Below are 22,544 nucleotides of genomic sequence, written 5' to 3'. Positions count from 1 at the left end.
GCCTGAACGAGCAGATGTTTACGGTCGCTGACTTCTGTGGTTCAGAAAAAACAAACACATTTCTATAAAAACTCAGCATGGTAAAAGCATTTTTGTCGCCTGTAGTTTCGTGCTTCACCTGCCTGTGAAGGTTTTTCTTTTGACTTCTTTTGCTTTTATTACTTCACCCCAGCTGTGTTTATTAACTCCCTTGTTTAACTCCACTTGGTTATTGACCCACCAGGGTGCCAGGAGCAGGGGAAGAGGCAGATGTGGCACAGCTCGGAGCTGGCTCTCGTGGTCGCTTAATCCCTCGCTGAGCACATCTGCTCGAGCTGGTGCTGCTGGGTCAAGCATCAGGGTGGCCAGATGTGAACGACTGCAGATGTTTTAGCACGACGCTGTGTTTGAGCCCAGATGCTCTGCCACCAACCTGCCAGCGCTGCTGTCACTGTTACCGCAACATCCCTGCTCACAGAACAGGGGATGAAAACACAGAAACCGCGCAGGTCAAAACTGGTCAGTGCTGACTGGTAATTGCTAACCTTCTTGTTACTGGGTGTAGAAGTAGATGAAGATTTTAAATGAACTTTTGTTCTTGCAAATGTATTTTATGCTCAGGAAGCGGGATACAGCCTGTAGGATGGAGAAGCGAGTATTATAGTTCAGATACCATCCTGTGTGTTCTCTAGGCTTGCATATCTATTGAAAGCTGGAGGTAAGTGCTTCGAATGTGGACACGGGGAGAGAATGAGATGGAAGAGGACAGGAAAGACCAAAGCTTTTTCTTATTTTGACAAAGAATAGATTGAATGTGATTTGGCCACTGCACCTTAATGGGTAATCCCCACTCTGAGCCTCAGATGAAAAGAAAAAATCTATAAGGCTAGGCATAATGCAGGAGGATTTTTGCAGACTTTTCTCAGATGTAAAGTGAGCTACTGAATTGCACAGCCTTTAATGATAACTTTTTCTTCAAGCACAAACCTAATTCACCGATTTAGCCTAGTTGCGTAAATCTATTTCTCATTGCTTGTGCATCCCATGCCCACAGACCTTTTGTGTATTTGTGTGTGTCATTTTTTTCCTTCCTCACTTGTCTCTCAACATCTATTTTTCCTAAACCTCTGGCTGACCTGTCCCAGCAGTGCCGTTCATGCCAACAGTATGATCTCCCTGGTACCTGGTGTCATTTGCCCCAGTGGGAAGAGATCAGAGTAGCAGAGAGGGAAATCTTCTCTAAACCCTAAACTGAAGTGAATCTTTGCGGAAGACCGCAGTGTAAGAGAGCAAATTTCTTTGTGCACCTGCTGTCTGGATATGGATCGTTGGAGACCAAGAATCAGGGTTGCCGATATGGTATGCTTTTTCTTTTCACCAAAATATTCCCTTTGGTGACTGAGCACCATGGCTTCTTGCCTTTGATTGATTTTCATTTCCACCGTGCTGGGTCCTGCTGCAAGTCACTGTTTGGCTCAGGGCTCTCAGGAGTTAGAGAAATGGAAGAGTTCAAGCAATGCCAAGAAGCAAGGGTATCTTCCAAACAAACAGGCCAGGAAGGGAGGCATCAGGAGGTTGTGGAGGGGAAATGCACATCGCAGCTGAAAAAGAAATACAGTGGTATTCTGTGGTGGGCCATTCTTTGAGACTGCTACAAGAGTTGGTGTTTGCTCAGCTTGCTGCAATAAGCATGTCAGCCTCATGGGATTCCCAGAGTGCTCTGTAAACTTCACAGCTGTAGGAAATATGCACAAGGATTGCTGCATCCATCACTAAAATGCATCCACAGCTAGCGTGAAATATAGTAACTGCTTAGTGCCACATAGAAGTCTTGCTTATGGTAGAAAGTGAGAAGTGTCTTCTTAACTTAAAAGTGGAGGAGGCAGAGTGCAGTTACGCCAGTGGTGTTTGTACAGGACAGGAGGACAAATACCACACACCTAGACCATGTCCTCGTCTCCAAATAAAAAATGGAAAAAACTTTACCTCTTCTGTAATGGTCCGGGTCTTAGTTTCTTATCTTCTCTGAAAAATGGTGTATCCACTGCACAGCGTGCTCCCTGCCGTAACCTTTAGTTCATTACTGATTCAGAGAGTGGTTGCTGGCTATTGAATCTGGGGCTGGGTCCAAGCTAAGGGTCAGGAGTGTGTCTGTGTACATAAAAACAAGTCTAGCCTCTTCTTTCTGAAAGCACTAATACGTGGAGATGTACAAGTTCATATTTGTGAATTCAGAGGCTCTCACGTTAGGGTTGTGAAGCAAACACAGGTAGGAAAACACAGTTTCTCAGCTGGGGAGAATCCCATCAAGGGGCTGATGGAGCTTAGGAGATAGTGGGTACAGCTGTGTTATTTTCCAGGGTGAAAAAAAGGTATGTTTCTGCCAGCAAAAGCAGACAATACCTGGGAGCAATTTGAAAAGCCAAACTAACTCCCATAACTTGCTGGCCTCCAAGATAACACTTTTACCTGTGTCCTGTATCCCACTGCAAAGAGTTCCTGCTGCTGCTTTTTCCACCTCATGCTTACTGTTCACAGCCTCTGTGCCTCCAGCAGCTTTTGAGCTAACTTTGCATTCTTTAAACTTTTTTTTTGCCTTTTGTAGTTTGATTTGTTTGATAGAGGACCGAATGCCTTGCATCTGTAGGGAAAATAGTCTCTCCTTCAAGACAGGCATAGACTTAGATACTTCTGCTGCATGTTAAATTGGAGGATATGGCCTCTTTTCTGGGATTTCTCGATTGCTAAAACATTTTAGTAGGTGTCATTTGTGAAGGGGCGTTAGGTTGTTAGGGCCAGTTCCTCAGTTTCCCGTGTTTACACACTTGCATCAGTTAACGCTGAGTTTAACTCTAATTATAATCTGGTGGGTCACCTGTGCTACATCAGACTCTTTTCTCTAAAGCTTTATTTCATTAGAGCTTTATTATAATTAAGAACTTTATTATTATTTACTACTTTTCCAGTACTTACAGGATGCCTGCAGGAAAGCTGGGGTGGGGCTCTTTATCAGGGAGTGCAGGGATAGAATGAGTGGGACTCATTTTAAGCTGAAAAAGGGCAGATATAGATTAGATATGAGGAAGAAATTTATTATTATGAGGGTGGTGAAGCACTGGCACAGGCTGCCCAGAGAAGTTGTGGATGCCCTATGCCTCGGGGGTTGGAACTGGATGATCCTCAAGGTCTCTTCCGACCTAAACCATTCTACGATAGAACTAATTTGTTTTTAAGCCATCATATTCAAGGCTGAGCTATGAATTTTCCTGTTAAACAGGAAGATGTCCCAGGTCTGTGCTGTGATTCAGCAGATTCTGCGTTCTCAGCCTAGGCTGTAACCAGATCGGTGCTGTCAAATTAAGTAGCATCCTTGACTTTCTTTTCCTTAGCTCTTCTATCTGTAAAATGGAGACACTGCTAATTCCTCATTTGTATAACTGTGTAATGTTTGTCCGGCACTTCAAAGATGACAAATACAATAAAACTGCCAAGCATCCTATCACTAGCAGGATTGATAATTTACACCCAAAACGCTCATTTTTGTGCTAAAACAAGATCACCTGAAAGATACTGCGGTTGGAACATAACCAAGGGAGGGGGGAGGAGGAAACCATCTGTTACACAACAGCAAAAATGTTTCAGGGCATTCGCCTGGGAAGCTCTGGGTGACGAGTTTGGAATATGAAGGCTTATTTATATGGATGGAGCTAATTTTCTCTAAGTTATTCATTTTTCACTTAGGGAATTACCTAATCTTACAAAAGAGCCTAAGAGGAAAGATTCATTTATTCTTTGTCTCATTCAGCCTCAGGCAAGCCTGAAGATGCTCTGCCTCTTCCAGTTCTGTTTTTTAACTGATTCTATTAATGAAGCTTAAAGATTTTCTTCTTCTGGGTAAAAAGGGTTAATCTTCCTTGTTCCTTCTCACCCTCCTCCTCCTCTTTTTCTGGAGAGTTCTTTTTTTGGTGTCTCTGGCTCTTTCTATCATCTTCTCCCCCTAATCTGCCACTATCTGAAGAATTCATTACATTTCAAATCAGAGGCCTTGCTGCATACATTAGCAGGTTTTAATAGACTTGCCATGACTCAAAAAGGAGGAAAAAAAGAGAGAAGATTTAAAACTCTTGTCTTGCCGAAAGCAGACAGATTGACTCAAAAATGACTCAGTCAATAAAAGATGAGTTTTGAAAAGGCTTCCCTCTGCTCAAAGGGAGCTCGTATTCCAGCGAATTAGGTTTTTCTAAGCCCACTGTCAGAAATTAATAATACATACAGCATGTAAAATGGATTTAGCCCTCTACAGCCTTATACAAACATATCTTTGACTTGCTAAATGTGACACGACTACCAGGATTTTTAGCCTTTATCCCAGGAGTTTGTCATCTCTCCAGAATGGTGACCTCAGTGGAATTTTTAAGCATATCCAGAAAAAATTGCTAAATGAGATTTTCATTAAGAATATGTTTCTACTTCCTTCACACTTTTTCTCCACCCAAACCCCCTCTGTTCAAACATTTTTTTATTATTGGCAGTCAAAATTATGTCAAAAGCTCTAGTTTAAACTCTCAAGCTATCGAGTCACTTTACTAGGTTCTTTCAGTGCCTTCTTTCAAAGGAGGATACTGAGCCTTCTGCATTGTAGTAGGAATCAGTCATTTGGGTGTCGATTTTGTTCTGCTGCTGCAGAAAGGCTTATAGGCCATTAAATAGTTCTTGATTGGGAAAAAAAAAGAAATGGCTTCTTTCTTACTAGATCTATCCACAAGTTTTCTTTTGTGATTTGAGGTTAGCCCAGGTGGTTCTGCTTAAGGTAATTTGAACACACAGGTGTGAACTCAGTCACCACTCCTGTTTGTTCCTCCACCAAAGTTCCTCAGCTGATCACAATTAAAAGTGCTACTAATTTTACCCTCAGTGGTTTGGCTCGATCCTGCATTTGGGCAGAGCTGTAGGAAGAGACAGGAGGTGTTGTCTCCAGCAGGTAGGTCCATACAGCCTTATTGCTGATATATGTGGCTTGCATACGGCAGGCTGACTGCATTTGCTCTTCTCTCATTGCTTTCTCATTCTTTCATATCCCACTATTTTATTTCTTTTGTTTGTCTTTAGATTTCAGAGTGCTTGACTCAGTCTTTCTTCATTCTCTCTCTCTGCAGATATTATTCCTCCTAATTTTTATTTTTCTTTCGCTTATTTATTACGAATTACCTTTTAAATTAACTTTGCAAAGGCCCTGTGTGCCCTTGCCTCCTCATGGGTCTGTTCTTTTCTCTGTTTGTGTCCTGCTGCATGTTGGCTTTGTTGTCTTATAGCTTGTAGAAGGCGTTGTGTGAATGTGTGGCAGCAACGTGATGTCTGGCTCTGGAATGTACCTCCTAGATGAAGTAGAGAATCTATTTAAAATCTTGGTGAAAAGAAGAAACATACTAAAGGTTCCATTTGGGACCATTATGTGCTGTACAGATGTTTCTCAGGCTTGAAATGGGCATAGCTCCTAAATTTTTAAATATGTAAACAGGTTGTATGAAGAAACCAAGCATCGAGTTGTTGACAATATGCACTCAAAAAGAGCAGGGATTGTCCATTCTTTTTCATCGTTGCAGAAAGGAAACATGCCCAGATTTTATTGTGCGTAACTGGCTCCAAAGAAGAGATCTCTTGACATGAGTGTTGGGTCTAGAAGCAGCTTCTGTTAGAGCAATAAAAAATAGTTTCCACAGAGGTGAAGTTAAGGAGCTGGATTAGCACTGGCACTTTATAAGAAATTTCTACATTTATCTATAAGAGTAGGCTGTTAGGTTGTTTCTTAAATATAATTTTGATACATGGCTTGTCCTCAAAGGACAACTGGTAGAACATCACCTTCTACAACACCATTTCTCGCTGCTGAAGAAATCTGAGTGACTGGAACCTTTGGTCCTTCTCGCACAGGCATGGATCCTACTTGCTCATCTCTCTGCAAGAGCCATGAGTAATTATTTGCTTAAAATTAGATACAGCTTCTGCTCTTTGTCTCATGTTAATTGTGATTATCAGCCAAGCAAACATTGGTTCTTGGGTCCTTGTTATAAGGTGCTACCAGGAATTGTGCAGCAGTCCCGGGAAGAGCACGCTTGTCTGTCTTGCAGATGTTTAGCTGGAAGAAGCAAACATAATGAAACCTAGAGAGCATCTGGAATTTTGCAGTTGAAAGAGGTGCTTAAGCCATTCCTCCTTGGGGTCTTTTATTTATAATGTCCCAGGGTAAGTCTCCAAAGTTAAGGTCCTGTTATCTTGTGTCGTAATTGGGAGCTTTTAGTTTTCTTCTGAGGAAGTGCCTCTAATGTTGGTAAAGAGATGAACAAAATTAAGGGAACAATCTTGACTCTTCCTCTAGTTTTGTGTTTGCTTCCAATTTTGTTCTTTTTTTAATCTGTTTTCTTAACTTGAAATAGGAGTTTTCCCAGTGAATATTATGTCACTTTAGCTTCTAGCTGCTGTTCTGGGACATAGCCACCCAATAATCTCCTTAGGAATAATTGCTGGTGTCTTTTCAGATCATTTTTGTGAAAGGTGACAAACTGCTTGCCGCAGTGAGATGTTAATAACACAGAGATGCCCTTTTGTTTGAAAGCTGGTGCAGAAATTACCCCATGCAGTTGTTGCAAAGTCAGAGTTGTAATGGTAAGAAGTGAGGAATGGATCTGTTCATTTGCATATAATTCCAGGGCTTATGTGTCATCTTTTGTGTAAACCATACAATTTCTGGCACGGTAGGGAATGTGTGCTCATAACACAGGGGGACAGGAACATGGGCTTGCTCTCAGCATGGATCAGGGTTAGAGAGATGTCATCTGCAGAATGGGTGAGGGTAGAAAAGAAGAAAACATGGTCTTTGGGAGCTACGTGGGGAGACACAGGCATGGATATTTAATTAATCCAACTTGTCAGATCAGCTCAGGGGAAACTCCACGTTCCATCATCCTCTCTGAGCAGGCATGAGAGAAAGGGAAGGATCTGTCTCCTTTCAGGTGTGTGTTGAGCTGAACTTTCCCAGCAGCTGCCCTGAATCACAGCTGAGACCTATTGCATGTTTTTCTTGTTGCTCTTATAGAAAAAAAGCTGCTCTGCTGTCCCATTTCCAGTCAGAGACACTAAACTGAGATGAACACCTTTTTCTATGACACCTAAATGAAACCTTTAAATACTCTTCAAACCGTAACTGAGGGCTTTCTAGTGTGTTCCCAGTGTAGGCTTCTCAGATTTTTTTCATAAAGAGATGATTTTTTTTTTTTCCTGGAGAATTAATGGCACAGGCATTTTTGTCTTATGGTTTAGAGTTGGAGAAGTCCATAAATACTTGTTTTCCCTCTTTTCCTCCTCATTCTCTCTCTAGGAAGCTAGAAGGTCTCTCTGAGTAGCCAGTCAGTCCTAATGATGAACTTGACAATTAGAGTCTCAGTGCCCATTTTCCAAAATTTCTAATAAAATCGCATGAATATTTAATACCCAATTATTAAATATTTAAAAATTTAAAACTGAACTGGTTTGAAAGTTAGCAAGTGGTGAATAATTCAGAATTGGGAAACGAGACTCAGTGCTTGGGCTGAGGCAGATGTTACCTTCCCCATCTCTCTGCCCAGAGATGCGTTTGATGGTCCTGCCAGTCTTGGAAAAGTTTGTGGGCATTGCTTGGAGACTTCAAGCCTTCTTCGCTTGCTCAAGAGCATTAGCACAGAGTTAAGGGAAATAACCCTCCCTATCCATCATAACACTTCAGATTTCTTTGATGGAAATATGATCTCCAGAGGCTGGAATAATATGATTGAAAGCCTGGTTATCCAGGAGATGGCTCTGTTTCCAAACATCTTTCATGCTCCAGAGAAAAAAGATTGCTTGTCTTTATATCTGTGTCACATTCCTGCAGTTGTGTTATTTGAAAGCTCCTTTTCCCCTCTTGTTGTTTTGCTGCTTCGTGCTGAACCAGCATTTTGTTCAGCTCTGGTATGACCATCTTAAAGGATTGTTTTCATAAAGTGGACACCAGACAATGAAGTAGAATTGAAAAATATGCCAATAAAAATAGGGCAAAACCTGCTATCCTGTGAGAGAAGGTCCAGGGCACTTGGAAGACCATATAGAGGAGATGTCTGGTGTGGTTTTTGAGCAGAGTAAGTGGCTTTGGGGGCTGCTGTGGGAGCACAGAGAGCAAAGAGGAGGGTCTGGGGAAGGTTTGACTGGTTGGTGGCCAGAGTTCTTTCAGGCCAAGAGCAATATGTTTGCAGTGCCAATGCTCCAAAACACTATTAAGGGAATAAACAGGGGGGGAAAAAGGATTGAATAGAAGGAGTAAGCTGAGGCTTTTTAGAGCTTCGTTTCCTTTGGAACAAAAGCCCTAAAACAAACTCCGCAATCTTCTCCCATTAAAAACATAAATAAGGTGGTGTGCTGCAGAGACTTGCTTTTATCTGTTGCACTGCAATTGTATTTTCATCCCTGCTGGCTAGCTAAAATGGTGTGCATTTTTCCTGGCCGTCCTCTGCAACCCTCCAGCCTGCCTGCGTGCTGCGCACAGCGGCCACGATTCCATTAGCCCGGGCCGTGCAAACAAACGAAATGGCAGGCTGACCTTTCAGCAAATCTGCCCTGCCTAGGGGATGGGGGCACTGGGCTTTGTCTCAAAAAAAATGGGTTCTGGAGACACTAACAGTGTTATAATGTCTGTCAAGAAGAGAAGCACTTCATGGGTAGGAAGGGATTTAGTCCAGCACAGTGGCATGTGCTTATTTACAGCCACTCTTGAGGTGTTTGCACGGTTTAGAGTTCAGTCTGTGCATCCCAAATAAGAACTGAAGGATGCCTGTATGGTGCCCTGTCCCACCTCAGTATCTGTCCTGCCACATAGTCATTTGATAAGCTGCTTTAGAAATGGTAGGAATCTCTTTAGGTGTTTATTAATTCTACATTTAGATCCATCTGCCTGCAAAGCTACGATATCTTTATGTTGTGAGTGCAGGCTTCACAGTGCAGGAGGGAGAGAGGCAGCCAAGACACTCTTAAGTAATGTAATCTTGGATGCTATCGCCGAGTCCAAATAGCATTTCCATGAGCCTCAGCACTAAAATCTGAGCATGGAAGGCTCTCGGAATAAGAGCAAAATGATTGTGCTCCTGGGAAGCTTTGAAATCATCTCATGCCAGTGGTGAAAAGCTCCTGTTTGTAGCCTTGGTGAACATCATTATCTAATAAACTTTAAAGCACTCTCTAATGCATGATTGAATATTGTCCACCCTGCATTGCAAATGACTACCTCCTGCAAATAATCTTCACTTTGAGAAGGAACAAACAAATATTTCTGGAGCAGTTTTTCTGTGTTTGTTTTAATAGCAGATGTTGGATGCTGTTTTGGAGGTTTAAATAGCATCCAGTGTTTTGGGGTGGTAGTAATAGTAGTGATGTGCCAGTGGAAACAAGATAATGGGCAGATTGCAGGGGAGGTGATCAGACAGGGGATAAATTCGCCTATTAGATGCTTCTGCAGACTGCCCTGTGTAATTAACAATGCACCCTATATATGTTAATTGTATGGTCCCTAGGACTAATTCTTAACTTAGACGTTTGAGAGGTTTCAAAGCCATTCTTTTTCCTGGAAAGAGCCTAGTGGAGAAGTGATTCTCCTTCCTCTGACATGTGGTGCATCTTATCCCTCTGTTCTTGCTACCAGATTTCTTTGAACTACAGCCCATGAAAAGCCCCAGTGACTTTCTTTTTTTAATAGTTACAGATTACCTGGAAAACAGGCAGATTTATGCCTGGTATTTGCTGGCTCATTCCAGAAGCAAAAGATAACTACTTCCCTGTAATCTTAAGTGGCACAGTGTATTTATATTTTTAAGGTGAGACTATTTTTTGCGTCTGAAGCTAATGCCTAGCTCCAGCTCTGGCTGACATCACTTTGTTCTGGGAAGTGCTGTTGGGCTATAATTGCCATATGGAAGGGAAGTGTGGCTAGAAGATTTTTAATCATCATTTGGGGGATGGAGGGAGATGTCTTCCTGGTTTGTTCACAATTTATGACCAGTGTGACAATCCTAACTTCCAAACGGTTTGTGCCATATCATAGTAATTGGTGAAGTCAACCTTGGGCAATAAATAGCTCTCCTGAGGTTAATTTATCCTGCGTTTGGGGTCGATGTTGCCGTCCCCACTGAGTTCTGTGTTGCTGTTCATATCATTTAAGCCAGTGATTTTAAAGCTGCCCAGAGTCTCTTTACACAACACTGCGCTGCCCTCCTTGAGAAAATGTGGACACGCCGCAGGGGTGACTGAGAAGCTGAGCTGGTCTTCCAGATGCCCACTTTTTTTTCTGCCTTTCCCTTCCTCAGCTTTGCCAACGAGGAGGAGAGGACAGAGAAAGCTCCGAGCAGTGCTGTCATTGGAATCCCATGAGGGGGTCTCTCAGTTGGTGGTGGTTCATCTGAATCCTGTACGCAAGCCATCTTTAAGTGTGCTTGTGAGTTTTGCAGCCTTGCAAAGACATCTCTCTCCATCCCCCAAATGATGAGTAAAAGTCTTCTAGCCACATTTCCCTTCCATATTGCAATCGCAGCATTATCAGAAGAAGGAAAGAACCCTTTACCTAATTATATTGTATGTGTTTAGGTACTGCAAGAGAAAGTTCCTCTTCCATAGCTTCCTATCTTTGGTCCTCAGTGTCCTGCTTCTTTCACCTTAGCCTTCTGGTGTTCTCTGATGCTTTGTGCAGGTTATCTGAGGTTAAAGGTTAATTATGGACTTCTTTCCAAACAGTGGTACCCTTGTAAAGGGTGGGTTATCTTAAATGGGGGCTTGAGACCAGCATCTTCAGTGGAGGAAGCATTGAGGAAGTTTTCTTGGTGGAGAGCTCTTGGGCAGCTCAAGAGCTGTAGTTAGCCATGGCAGTAGAGACCTTTACTTGTAACGTGCTGCCTTTGGAAACTCTTCCCTGAGCTGCTGGAAGGGCACGCTGGTGGCTGGAGGAGGGGGGCTGGGAGGTGCGCTGAACCATATGGTACATACACAGTTTAAAAATAAACCGGTGTTGACTGATCAAATAAATACCACTTAGGTTTTAAAATTGAACAGCCGGCGCAGTCTGTTGAATATAAAACTGTTTTTATCTTCAAGAAAAGTTCTAATTTGTGGTTGTAATATCACAAATCGCAAGTTTTGCACAGCGCGGTTCTAGTCTGCCAGACCATAAGGTTGGGTAAGGGTGGCATGGGGCTGCCATGCGTGTTGGGTTGCATGTTCCCACTCCCCCCAGGGCATAAAACGCACCCATAAAATCTAGTAAAGTGAATTTTATTTCTCAAAAGCAACGGTCATAAACTTGCTCACATCAGAAGATGCTCGGCTCTTCTACTCGCCTTTGTTTAATATGGTACAATTTATTTTTATATTGTGTCCTTCACAGAACTCTTTTTCAGACTTTGTTTCTCATAAACTAAAGCTGAAAGAGAAAATTTCAGCTTGGGATTTGAACAGAGGAATGACTGGGAGGATTTTGGTGCAGGAGGGTAGAGTTAGAGTTCCAGAGAGCCTGAAGGGGAGGACAGATCTGCAGTAGGACAGTGTACTTAAAGGACAGTTTAGGGGTTCGAATGGGGGTGGTTGATGGGTGACAGTGCATGGCAGCCACAGGGTTATGGAAATGAAGAGAAGCAGCTAGCAGCCTTGGCATCTGTCTGAGGTGTCTGGCAGGGTCAGCAGGGACGAGAATTCATGTGTAAATATTTTATCCTCTGTGTGTTGGAGTGAGTGACCCCCTAACATGTTTCTAAGGGAAAGTAACCTTTAATGGAGAGTTGAAAGGACTTCAGGCCTTTCTGCGAAAGAGAAGTATTAACTGGGATCGCAACTGAATTAATGTAGCTCCATGGCTTGTGACATCTCCGAGGACAGGCAGAACAAATTTGTGTTTTCCTGGAAAAGACTAGTGATACATTTAATTTTGTGCCACTTTTGACATGGTGAAAGCCACGCTGTTTCCCCCTCTTTCCCTGGGGAAAAGGTTAAGTGTGGATTTGGTTTTCTTTAGTGTAGGGACTGCTATTGCTATTGATTGACCCAGATGAACTGGGAGCAAGAGCCAAAGCTGTGGTATTTCCAGGCAGCTGTGAACATTTTCAGATGTAAGGAGTGTAAAAGCAATGGAATAAAAGGCAGTGACGTTTTCAATATAAGACCAAAAGAGCCTGATTGATATTTTATTTATTTATCCAAAATAGTTTGAATTATTCATTAAAGTCAATATAAGTGTGTGAAAATACAAGGTGCTTCAAGAAGAAGCATCGTTAGGGGGAAGTTAATCATTTGGAAATACTAATTTTGTAACAGATTAATGTGGGTGTTTTTTTTTTTTCAATGAGGATTTTTTTTGCCTCTTCAAAACTCTTCAGGACAGACAACTTCTTGTACATACTCTTGGCCTGAATACAGAGGAGATGGGGCAGTATGATTTCCATATATTTTCCTGTTCTCTCTGTTCTCCTCCTTTATTTCTTTTTTCCAGGCAAAGTAAACAGCCAGTTATCCCTGACCAAGGCATAACCTGCCAAATCTCATGCTTATTTTCTCAGTTCTGATTTGCTTCCTTAACACTTTAGTGAGGGACGCTTTGGCGTCTCTTCTCTGGGATGAAGGATGTTTATGGTGTGACTTTCCCCACTCCTGGCTTCTGCAGAACACGCCTGCACCTCCTCTCACTTGTTTTCTGCAAGTCTAAAAGTTGAACATGGGACCTCACATGACTGTGCTAAGTACAGGGATCCTAGTTTTCAAACATTGCCTTTTAAAGTTATAATTAAACCTAATGCTCCAAATGTTCTAAAAGATCTTAAAGGATCAAGACAATGAATGTTCTGTAGGTGGTAGATAAAATGGGTGGGAACAGTACTGCTGTCATCAGGAACCTGCTCCGTTAATGTATCTTGACCCATCCTGAAAGGATCTCCCTCTGTTCGGTGGCCTCTACAGCTATGCCTTAAACGTTGTTCTGAAATGCGCTGAATTGCATTCTGTGGAAACGATGACTTTTAAATCAATTTTTCCTGACTGTGCTAGAAATTTGGTGGGAATTAGCGGCATTAGGTGAGGCTTAAGAATTAGCGCCGTCACGTCTTTGAATTCAGACTCAGAGCGAACAATGAGCTGCCTCTTAGCTTAACATCTTCACTTGGTGGGGGAAATATTAGATTAATTACTGTCCCCAAGTCAGCACACAGGCTACTTGTGCAGCCGCTGGGTGCGGGGAATCGGCAGCATCAGAGCAATACGTGGGCAGAGAGGCTGCTGAGATACACCTCCTGTGCCATTTTTGACACTCTAAAGTGTCTGAGATATTGGTACAAAACCTAGAGAAAATGTCTTTTGTGCAGACGTGTGATGGGAAGCTGTGAAAACTATCCTAGTGCATCTCAAATGGCTTTGTTTCAGCGGTGGGGACCCATCCTCCTTTTCTCAGGTCTCGGGTTACCTTCCTACCATATTACTTTTCTATGAATCCTCCTCACAATGTGGCTGCTAGGTTGTGTTGGCAGAGCCCTCAGTAGAAAGCAGGGGAGTAGTCACAGTCCTGAGTTCAGCTAGCAGTAGCCCCTAGTTGGGTTGCTTCCCCAGGATCCTGCAGGAGGTGGGCATCAGTGGTTGCTGTAGCTGAACTATTGACGACTGCAGTTTAATTTGGCATAAAGGAAACGCAATCTCTGTTTTACCAACCAGGTTCAACAGACCTTTCGCTGGGGCCACTTGCAAACTTCAGTGTTCCTATCGCATCCCGTGCCTGCTTGTTTTTTAATGCCCCATCTCTGAGCTAAAGAAACAGTTGGGGATTTGCTAGTGGAGCCATGGAAGAGATGACAAGGCTTTATCCTGTCCCTGGCTGGTGCTGGCACCTTCAACTGCATCTACATTAGCAGCTACTGAGTTCAGCACTTTGTGCCAGTGGCTGACACAAGGCATCTCTAACGAGGAGATGAGGTTTTTTTTCATGCAGATGAATTCCTTCAGCCTGGATGGCTGACGCGGTAATACACCAAAACTGCCGCAGGCACTGGAAAGAGGGCCAGGAGGAACAGCAGGGAGGAGGTGAGGCCATGCTGTTGGGAGTGAATGTTTGCTAGTCCTTCCGTTAAATTGAAAGGCTCAGAATTTTTTGCATAAAGGACTGATTGTAGTCAGAGTTTTTCCTTTTTCACCCTGAGGGTAATGGAGGAAAGCAGTTACCATCACTTAGTTGCTATTTGAGATTCACATGGTTGTAGTCTAACTAGATTCTAACTAGGCCACTGCTGTTGGGTGGGTGATAAGGCTGCAGCCCAGTGGGTGTGAGGATGCTCTTGATGGCCACTAGCAGTACCAAGTCGGAGAGGCAGAATGGTGGAAGAGGTGCTAACTCTTCCTGAGTAAGGAAAGCTGTTCAAGAAGTTAATGAATTAGGGTGCCACCCACCCCCAAGGTTGTAAAAGTGCAGAAAGGCAGCCTCTGAGATCCAGTAGGAAAAGGCAGATTTACTTTTCCAAGGCTAGGCTGCGTTTATTAGGGAAAAAAATATCGCTGTTGGACATGTGTGATATATTAAAGGCAGTGCTGTCTCTGGCAATGGCAAAATGTTATTTACCACTGCAGTGTGGTCACTGAATTTTTACTTTCTTGTATAGGATTTTGTCCTTAACAGTTTCATAGCTGAATGAAGACTGAGAATATTGAGGTCAGAGCTGCCAATTAACCTTCTGATTTCAGAGGCTGATTACTTGATTAGTCAAAGACGATAGCCAGCTGAGTTGATGGGGAAAAAGGTTGTAGCAGTGCAAGGAAGGGTTGAGTTAATCAGAAGGTGCTGAGTTTTGTAGGAATGGGAAGGTGGGTGGTCAAGAAAGACACAGACTTTTCAAGCTTGTGAGAAGTGAGAGCTGGGGGTGTTTAGCCTGGAGAAGAGGAGGCTGAGGGGAGACCTCATTGCTCTCTACAACTACCTGAAAGGAGGTTGTAGAGAGGAGGGAGCTGGGCTCTTCTCCCAAGTGACAGGGGACAGGACGAGAGGGAATGGCCTCAAGGTCCGCCAGGGGAGACTTAGGCTTGACATTAGGAAAAAATTCTTCACAGAAGAGGTCATTGGGCACTGGAACAGGCTGCCCAGGGAGGGCATTGAGTCCCCTTCCCTGGAGGTGTTTAAGGCACAGGTGGACAAGGTGCTAAGGGGCATGGTTTAGTGTTTGATAGGAATGGTTGGACTCGATGATCTGGTGGGTCTCTTCCAACCTGGTTATTCTATGATTCTGTGAAGTGGCAGTGACAAGTCCAACCCCTTTGGGCTTGTAAGCAGGGTTTGGATACCTTGCTTACCTTGCATCCCCCAGCATTTGGGTGGTTACCTGCATAGCGATGTTTTAATGAACAAAGTGGTAATGTTCCCTAAGAGTGGCTTGCTCCCTCTGATAAAGTGAGATACAGCTGAGGAGGAGATCCAGATTAAAGGAAATGCTTTGCTTGTATGTTATCTCTACAAGCCACTTGGGCAGGTAGAGCTGAATTAACCAAAGGTAAGGAGTTGGCGAGTGTTCACTCTCCCTGGATGGATGCTTTCATTCAAAAATAAAGGGACACGTAGTTCTCTTTAACCATTAAAGAGTTCCTGTCCTTGCCTGGGAATTAAGCTGAATTGGATTAAGGCCAAAGTACTTCTGAGCAGGGGCATCCTCAGTGGCATTTAAGGCATGTTAACTTAACACATTGAATTATCTTCTGTCCCACTCAGAGTTGCCTAACTAAAGCAGTACAAAGATAACAGGAGACTCTTCATTCGCCTGGTGCACTTGTAGCTGCTCAGAGGTGGATCATAGGCAAGCCCATGGCCTCGCAGTTACTGTTCTACATGCTTCCTGCACTGTGTTTGGGAGGGCAATGGAAACACTTTTTGGCAAATATGTAAGCAAAGGCTTCTCCAGCTCACTTGGAAAATAACAGCACTTTAGTGTGGGCTGTGTGAGTTCAGCCACAATCCTTCCTTCGTACTCAAGCTCTCACTTTGCACTGAAGTTTCTGCTTTCCCAGTGCTGGCTCCTAAACTAGCTAAAATAAAGATATATTTGGCCTACACGTGCTGCAATTATGTCTCTGATGAGAGCACAGACAAAAGCCCTAAACCTCAGAATGACTAAGAGGTATCTGAGTGAGGAAGTCTATTTGTTTGCTGTTAGAAAGAGTCGGGTTTTTTCCTAACCCCAGGCTGCAGCGTTGATAAAACAGGCTGACTTGGGAGACATCTCTAGTGTATATTAAAGTAAAGCCAATCTCTGTAATTAATGGGGGGATAAATTGAGGCTTAATTACTCGGAAGGCACCTTGGGTGAAAGATTCATGGTAATTGTTGTGTATCCTCTTGAAGGATTCACAGTACTGGCAGCTCCCTTTGTAGCAATAAAATACAGGGTGAGTGGCAGGCAGTCTCACAGGACCTCTCTTCGAGGGACTAGTCCAGTTAAGGTAGCAAATGCAAAGAGGCAGTGGCACTCTTAAGGCTTTTTATCACAATAAAAACCCCTTCCCAAATCTTAAGGGATTCCTAAGCAGTGTGTCATTTTGAGATCAAAGCACTTGCAGTCCAATCAAGAGTACGTTGGAAGATTTCTCTTATAGGCAGCTTCTTCCTGATGTAACCATACAGAGGTATATTTTTTACCATTTTCCACTTTCTTCCTTCCTGTAGCCGAACACCCTTCTCTGGGTTTCCGTGGAGAAGACTGGATGTGTGCACGTGGGGAAATGGATGCTGTAGTTTTGAATTTTGTAGTATGTTGTTAAAAGGCTGGCTGAGCAGAAGAAAAATCCATCCCACCAAGATGTGTCTGTTTTCCTTATTCCTCAGTTTATTATCTTTTGGTCTGTTGGGGCCAGGAGGAGAGGAATCTGTTTCTTCACTCTGCCTGCTTAATTCACTTTTAAAGAAATGTAATTAACCTTTTCAATTCAATTAGTTTGGCTAACACTGTAAATATTATATAAGAAATACTTGTTTTCTTCCCTACCTAGAGCTGAAGAAGCAAGTAGAAAGTGCAGAACTCAAAAACCAACGTCTGAAAGAAGTATTCCAGACCAAGATTCAGGAGTTTCGCAAGGTGTGCTACACACTAACAGGGTACCAGATCGACATCACGACTGAGAACCAGTATCGACTCACCTCCATTTATGCCGAGCACCAAGGGGATTGCCTGGTTTTTAAGGTAGGTTTGCACACCCCTCACTGCACCTGCTTCTTTGGGTTCTTGGTTTTCAGCGTGCCGGAATATATTTGCTCTTTCTCAGTGGTTAGACTGGAAAATCACTGCCCCCGTGCTATGCGACATTTTTCCTTGCGAGGGAAGTAAAGATCCTTCATTCTTTTAAAAAAATTACCTTAGAAGGTTTGGCATCTGGTCTCCCACTTATATATCAAAGTCAGGAATGAAAAGAAGAGGCTATGTATGCATAATACCTAAGGCATCTGGCCTTGCACTTCACCTTTTTGTGTCATCGGTTGTATATGCTGCGGCAATAAAACCTTATGTAACCATCAAGGTTTCATCCTTACTTCGCTATGAGATATACATCCTTACTGTCTTTGCTATCGTCTAGCTTGTCTGCATGGCATCATCTTGTCTTTATGTAAATTGGAATAGCTTTTGAGCAGCAACTCATCCTTGTGTGTGTGAAGTGCCATTTATGAGAACAGCACAGATGAGTAGCAATAATAGTTTGTCTTCTGCCAGTCTGATACCTTTATTGGTCTAGCTAGGTGGTCTGAGGTTGGGTTCTGGCTTGATAGGTGCTGTTTTTCTTCTGCATTGCCTTCTATCTAGCACGGTTGGGCTGGTGCATTAGAGAGCTGAGACGCAATGTTACAGTTGCCAAGCTGTTAAGTTCCATATTTACCTTGATTCAAGTGTCAGCAGCCCAAGCTTACAGATCAGTGGGAGAACTTTTTCCTCCTTGGTGGCAAACACAGCTGACATGTAAAATCATACCTGCCTCCTGCTGATTGCCCTGGTGTGAGTCTCATTCATGAGAAGGACGGGGGTTTTGGAGGTACTCAGTGCAAGGAAGGACCTCTCCACACAGGACCTAGAGAAGTTTGGTTTCTGCAGACCTACTACTGCGTGTGGATTGCTCCACGTGACAGGACAAACTCCTTCAATCCTGGAAACAGTTCTCTGTTGAGATTGTACAATGCTTTATAGCTCTAAGACCTCCAGAGGCCTGTGCTCACGCCTGTAGTGTGAAATGTTTGGTACATGAAACCAGCAGACTCCTGGAGAGTTTGTTGGATGCCATGCCCAGACAGTACGACTAGCAGTTCTTTCTACATCATAGGAGAGATGGTGTCCTCGTAGAAGGTTAAGAAAATGTGAGAAGATTCCATCCTGGCCACATGAACAAGAGGCAACTGGCTTCTCAGTGCTTTGTCTTCAGTAGGATCAAATTCTCCTTCCATGTCAAGGCAATAGAAATAACGTACAAGCAAGAAAATGAATAATCAAGTCCAGATTCCTCTCTCTAAACACTCTTCCTGCTTTCTCTTTTTCACTCGAATCCTCATTCCCTGGTATGTCCAGGTGATAGTGGCAAGTGTCCAGGTAAAGCAGCAGCAATTTCAAGATCTCGCATATTCCAAAGCAAAGGGTGGGCTGCTTGTTGATCTGTGGAATTCCTCAGCCTCTCTTGCCTCGCGCACCTCTTTAGTGGAGGAGATTTGCTAATTAGAGCCTGAACAACAAAATCTCACACTCTTTCTCCCTGTTCAGTAAATCGCAGACAATTCTCACCATCTGCAGCTTAGAATAGCGCTTGAATATAAACAACAAATTATTTCCTTGCTGAGTCCAGGCAGTTGGTTCTCATGTATGTACCAAGGCTTGAATCCTGGCTATGGCTTCCAGCAAGGTTGTGTGTTTATGCTGTGGAATTTCTCAGCCGTAGCAGACTGTGGGTGTTTGTGTGCATTTCATTAACCCAGAGAGGTCACAAAGCGGGGAATGCTGTTTGTATTTATTCCATTCAAGCGATTTATGGAATAGGGTCTATATAATTAAACCGGAGAAGTTCCCTGGCACTTTACAAGCTTCTGTAGCTTGCCTTTAAACTTTAGGGTATATTTCAGTAACGCTGCTGGTGGCATTTCATTTTCTGTGAGGCTTCGACAGCAGAGATGTGATAGGAGCTACTGTAATGGAACCCCTTCAAAGCTAAATGAAGATGAAAGATGTGCTTGGTATTCCTGACCAAGGTAAGCTGTTACTGTAGGTAGAGCTTATTATCTATGGGCTGTGTGTGTCCAGCCAATTTGCATTAATTGGACTTATAGCTTCAATGAAAGGGTTAATCACGGTGTCACGCTGCGAATGTAAATGACTGCATCTGTAAATGAGCACTGAATTCCAATGAAACCATATCAGTATTTATTGATGATCTGTATTGATGCAACAGATGAGCTCATCAACTTGAAGGATGTTCCGGTGATTTTCAGACCCTCTGTGTGTGAGCGCGTAGGCAGCAAAGCACATCTCAGACTTCACAGCTCGCTCTCGCTTGTTTGCTCTTTTTTTATTCTTCTAATTAAATGCTGTGGAAAGTGGTGTTACAGATTCCTCACCAGGAGTTTAGCTTCTAATGATTTTTTTGTGGGATGTAATGCATTATAGTTATTGGGGCACTTGACAGTTTCATATTCCGTTACCGTCACTGATACATTGGGGCATGACACAGACTTTGCTTTCTGCATAATGCTTGGCTGGTGTGTCTAGGCCAGACCACCCATGAGAGATCCAAGAACTGCATTGACTCCCTTTATAACAACCTATTACGTATATCTGTTAAAACAAACAAACATTGCTGAGGAGTCACAAAATCAGCTTAGCCAACTTTGAATTCAGCAGTGGCAAACCAGGATGTCATTGCTTGGCTGTGTGTACATCGCACTGTTTACTCTTGTCTCTGGGAGGATCCTAGATGAGAGTAAGGAAATGAGGTCTTTAGAAAGGCAATGACAATTGTTTCAGACAAAGTCTTTTGGTAAACAGAAAGACTGGTCAAATTTGAAGAGGAGATGATTTGGAGACACTTGTACAAATGAACAAACAGTGTAGAGAAATTAGATCACGGGCTTTTTTTGTTCTCTGTGTCTGGAGAGACAGACTCAGCCAAGGCATTGAAGCCAATCAATTTAAAATTAAAAGAATGGGAAACCCTCTATTTTCTAGACCCTATAGCTCCAAGCTGCTCCTGAGAGCAGCTCAGTGGGTTTTCTAAAATGTTAGGATAGCTTTGTGGACATGTAATATCTATTTTCCATTAAATGCTTACATTTAACTTAAGTAGGGACACGCAGAGCGCTCTGCTTTGAGGTGTAAAGGCAACCTCTAACTACATGTTAGGAAGACAATTCCTGTCTATGCTGCTTATTTTGTGAGTTCATTAAGAAGACAATTCCTGTGGGTTGTGTCTACATATGGTTTGCTGCTGGCAATGTTCAACTCCATCTTCTGGAAATCCTTGAGAATGAGAACTTGAGTGATAAAGGGAGAACAAGAAGGGTGCCCAGAGAGAGGAATCCGTGCTTGATAATCCACTATGCTTTATGTAGACTGTTTCTACTGTCGTGGTGTGAATGGGGTGGTGGTCACTATTCTTGGTAGGATCCTGGACTGAAAAGGCAATCGATGTGATCTTGGGTAAGAGCTACATCAAATGTGGTGTTTGAAATATTTTTGTTTTCAGATTCCTCTACTTTCTCAGAAAGGAATGCTCAGATTTTTGTAGTAATTAATGTATAAATTATTTGGGTCTGAGTTGGTAGGTAAGGAAGTTTAAAGCAGACAAACACTTCCTAGTGTCACATCAGCATTATGTGTTTGAGCTCATAAATACTCTTGGCCAAAAGGCTGTCTTTAGACAGGTGTGGGTTTGGTTTTTTTTATATCCTCAAAGCCCAGTCTTGCAGAGTACAGAATTCCACCTGCTTCCAGGTCTTGGATGTGTTGTTATTTTCTGTCAAATTTATCAAAGGGAAACCTAAACACCGGTGGTAGTTGAGGAGCATTCCCAAGGTAGTAGGCTTGATCCTTTGAGAGAGAATACTCAAGGCAGCAGACAAAACCGTCATGACACGGCTTGAGAATGTTGCACGCTACGGGGCTGGCACTTCTTGCTGCAAAATAAAACCTTTATCGGTGTCCTGTTGGATTGGTAATATGATAATAAAATGAACAGCATTTCTGCAACCTGTTAAATTAACAGCCAGTGCACTCAGTCTCTTTGATGCATGCCTCCTTTTTTTAAGGAGTTACATAAAGAGTTGGTTTGCAGATCCATAAGGGGAATGGTCACTCTTGAACCTCAAGGCAATCTGAAAAGTGGGCAGTTGCTTCTGATGTGGTTCACTGTGGATGTGGAGGCAGAACATAGCAAGGTGAAAGGGACAGAGGCTTGGAAAAAAGGTGGAAAAGGGTGTAGTGGAAGGACAGATACCACTGTTAGTTTCCCAGTCGCCCTTTGTTTGAGGTGCTAAGGGGCATGGTTTAGTGTTTGATAGGAATGGTTGGAGTCGATGATCCAGTGGGTCTCTTCCAACCTGGTTAATCTATGATTCATCACCTGTGTACTCTGTCATCCTGTTGCTGCTGTATTGATAAGGTGTGCAAAATGCAATAGAGGAGCTATGTGGACAAGAAGTAATAGTTTAGTTCTCTTTTCTTGAAGAGTGGAACGAGGCTGGATTGAATAAGATGGGCCTTAGATGCTCTTCTTCAAACACAAAATTATGCAGAGAAACTGCTGGCTGAAAAAGGGAGACAAGACTCGTGCGCTTACATGCGGACAGAGTCAGGTCCATTGAGATTCTGGAATATTCTTGGCATCAGGTTGGCCAGGGCACCAGTGAACAATGTACACATCGAAATGAGCAGAGTGGTTTCTACAGGGCTTACTTTTACTCACTTGAGTGCTCTTGTTTCATCTCGAAGCAAACAGCACTGTTGGGAGCTCTGGATCCGAATCCACACACTTGGCATACCTGCAGTTTCAGTTATTTCCTCCTTGAACCCAGCAGAGTATCTCTGAGGAGCATGTTCTAGCTGTTTGTTTCTTTTTACATCTCTATCTTCTCCTCTCGCCTCCTCCTCAGCCTTGATGAGTCTCGAGAGGAGAGAGAAATCACAATTTTGATGGAGTGCTATTCTTCCAGCAGCCGTCTCGCACTCTTGCACACACAATCAAAAATAACAATGGGGCTCATCGGTGGAACAGGCCAGGCAGCAAGAGATTGATTAGAGATTGTAGGCCTCTGTTAACTCCTCGTTCTTGTTAATTACAAGTTATTTTATTTTTATATTTTGTTTTCAATTTTCCCGTGTGGTTGCTAGAGACCTGATTTCTGCTCAGCTCTGGGAGCGCCTGCTGTTGCTGCGTGAGCACGATGCCTTCCTGCCAGATGATTAAACGGGGATTCCTGGAAGGGTCAGCAAGGACCCGTCTTGGGTTGCATTAATCAGCAGCCCTAAAATAGGACCTGTTGA

At 43.1% G+C, this 22,544-nt stretch overlaps 1 protein-coding gene across 1 annotated transcript in view; it reads left to right on the top strand.

Moving 5' to 3' along the window:
• MAD1L1 (mitotic arrest deficient 1 like 1) overlaps window positions 1-22,544 on the top strand; it is a 354,589-nt gene that overhangs the window by 245,124 nt on the left and 86,921 nt on the right. Inside the window, exon 17 of the mRNA XM_069870454.1 lies at window positions 17,029-17,219. Within this exon, the coding sequence (XP_069726555.1) occupies window positions 17,029-17,219 (191 nt within the window). The remainder of the gene's footprint in view (window positions 1-17,028; window positions 17,220-22,544) is intronic.

The sequence above is a fragment of the Phaenicophaeus curvirostris genome, chromosome 16 (assembly GCF_032191515.1).
Source record: "Phaenicophaeus curvirostris isolate KB17595 chromosome 16, BPBGC_Pcur_1.0, whole genome shotgun sequence".
Classification (NCBI taxonomy): Eukaryota; Metazoa; Chordata; class Aves; order Cuculiformes; family Cuculidae; genus Phaenicophaeus; species Phaenicophaeus curvirostris.
Note: the sequence above shows the minus strand (reverse complement) of the source record. Positions and strands in the feature narration are given on the sequence as shown.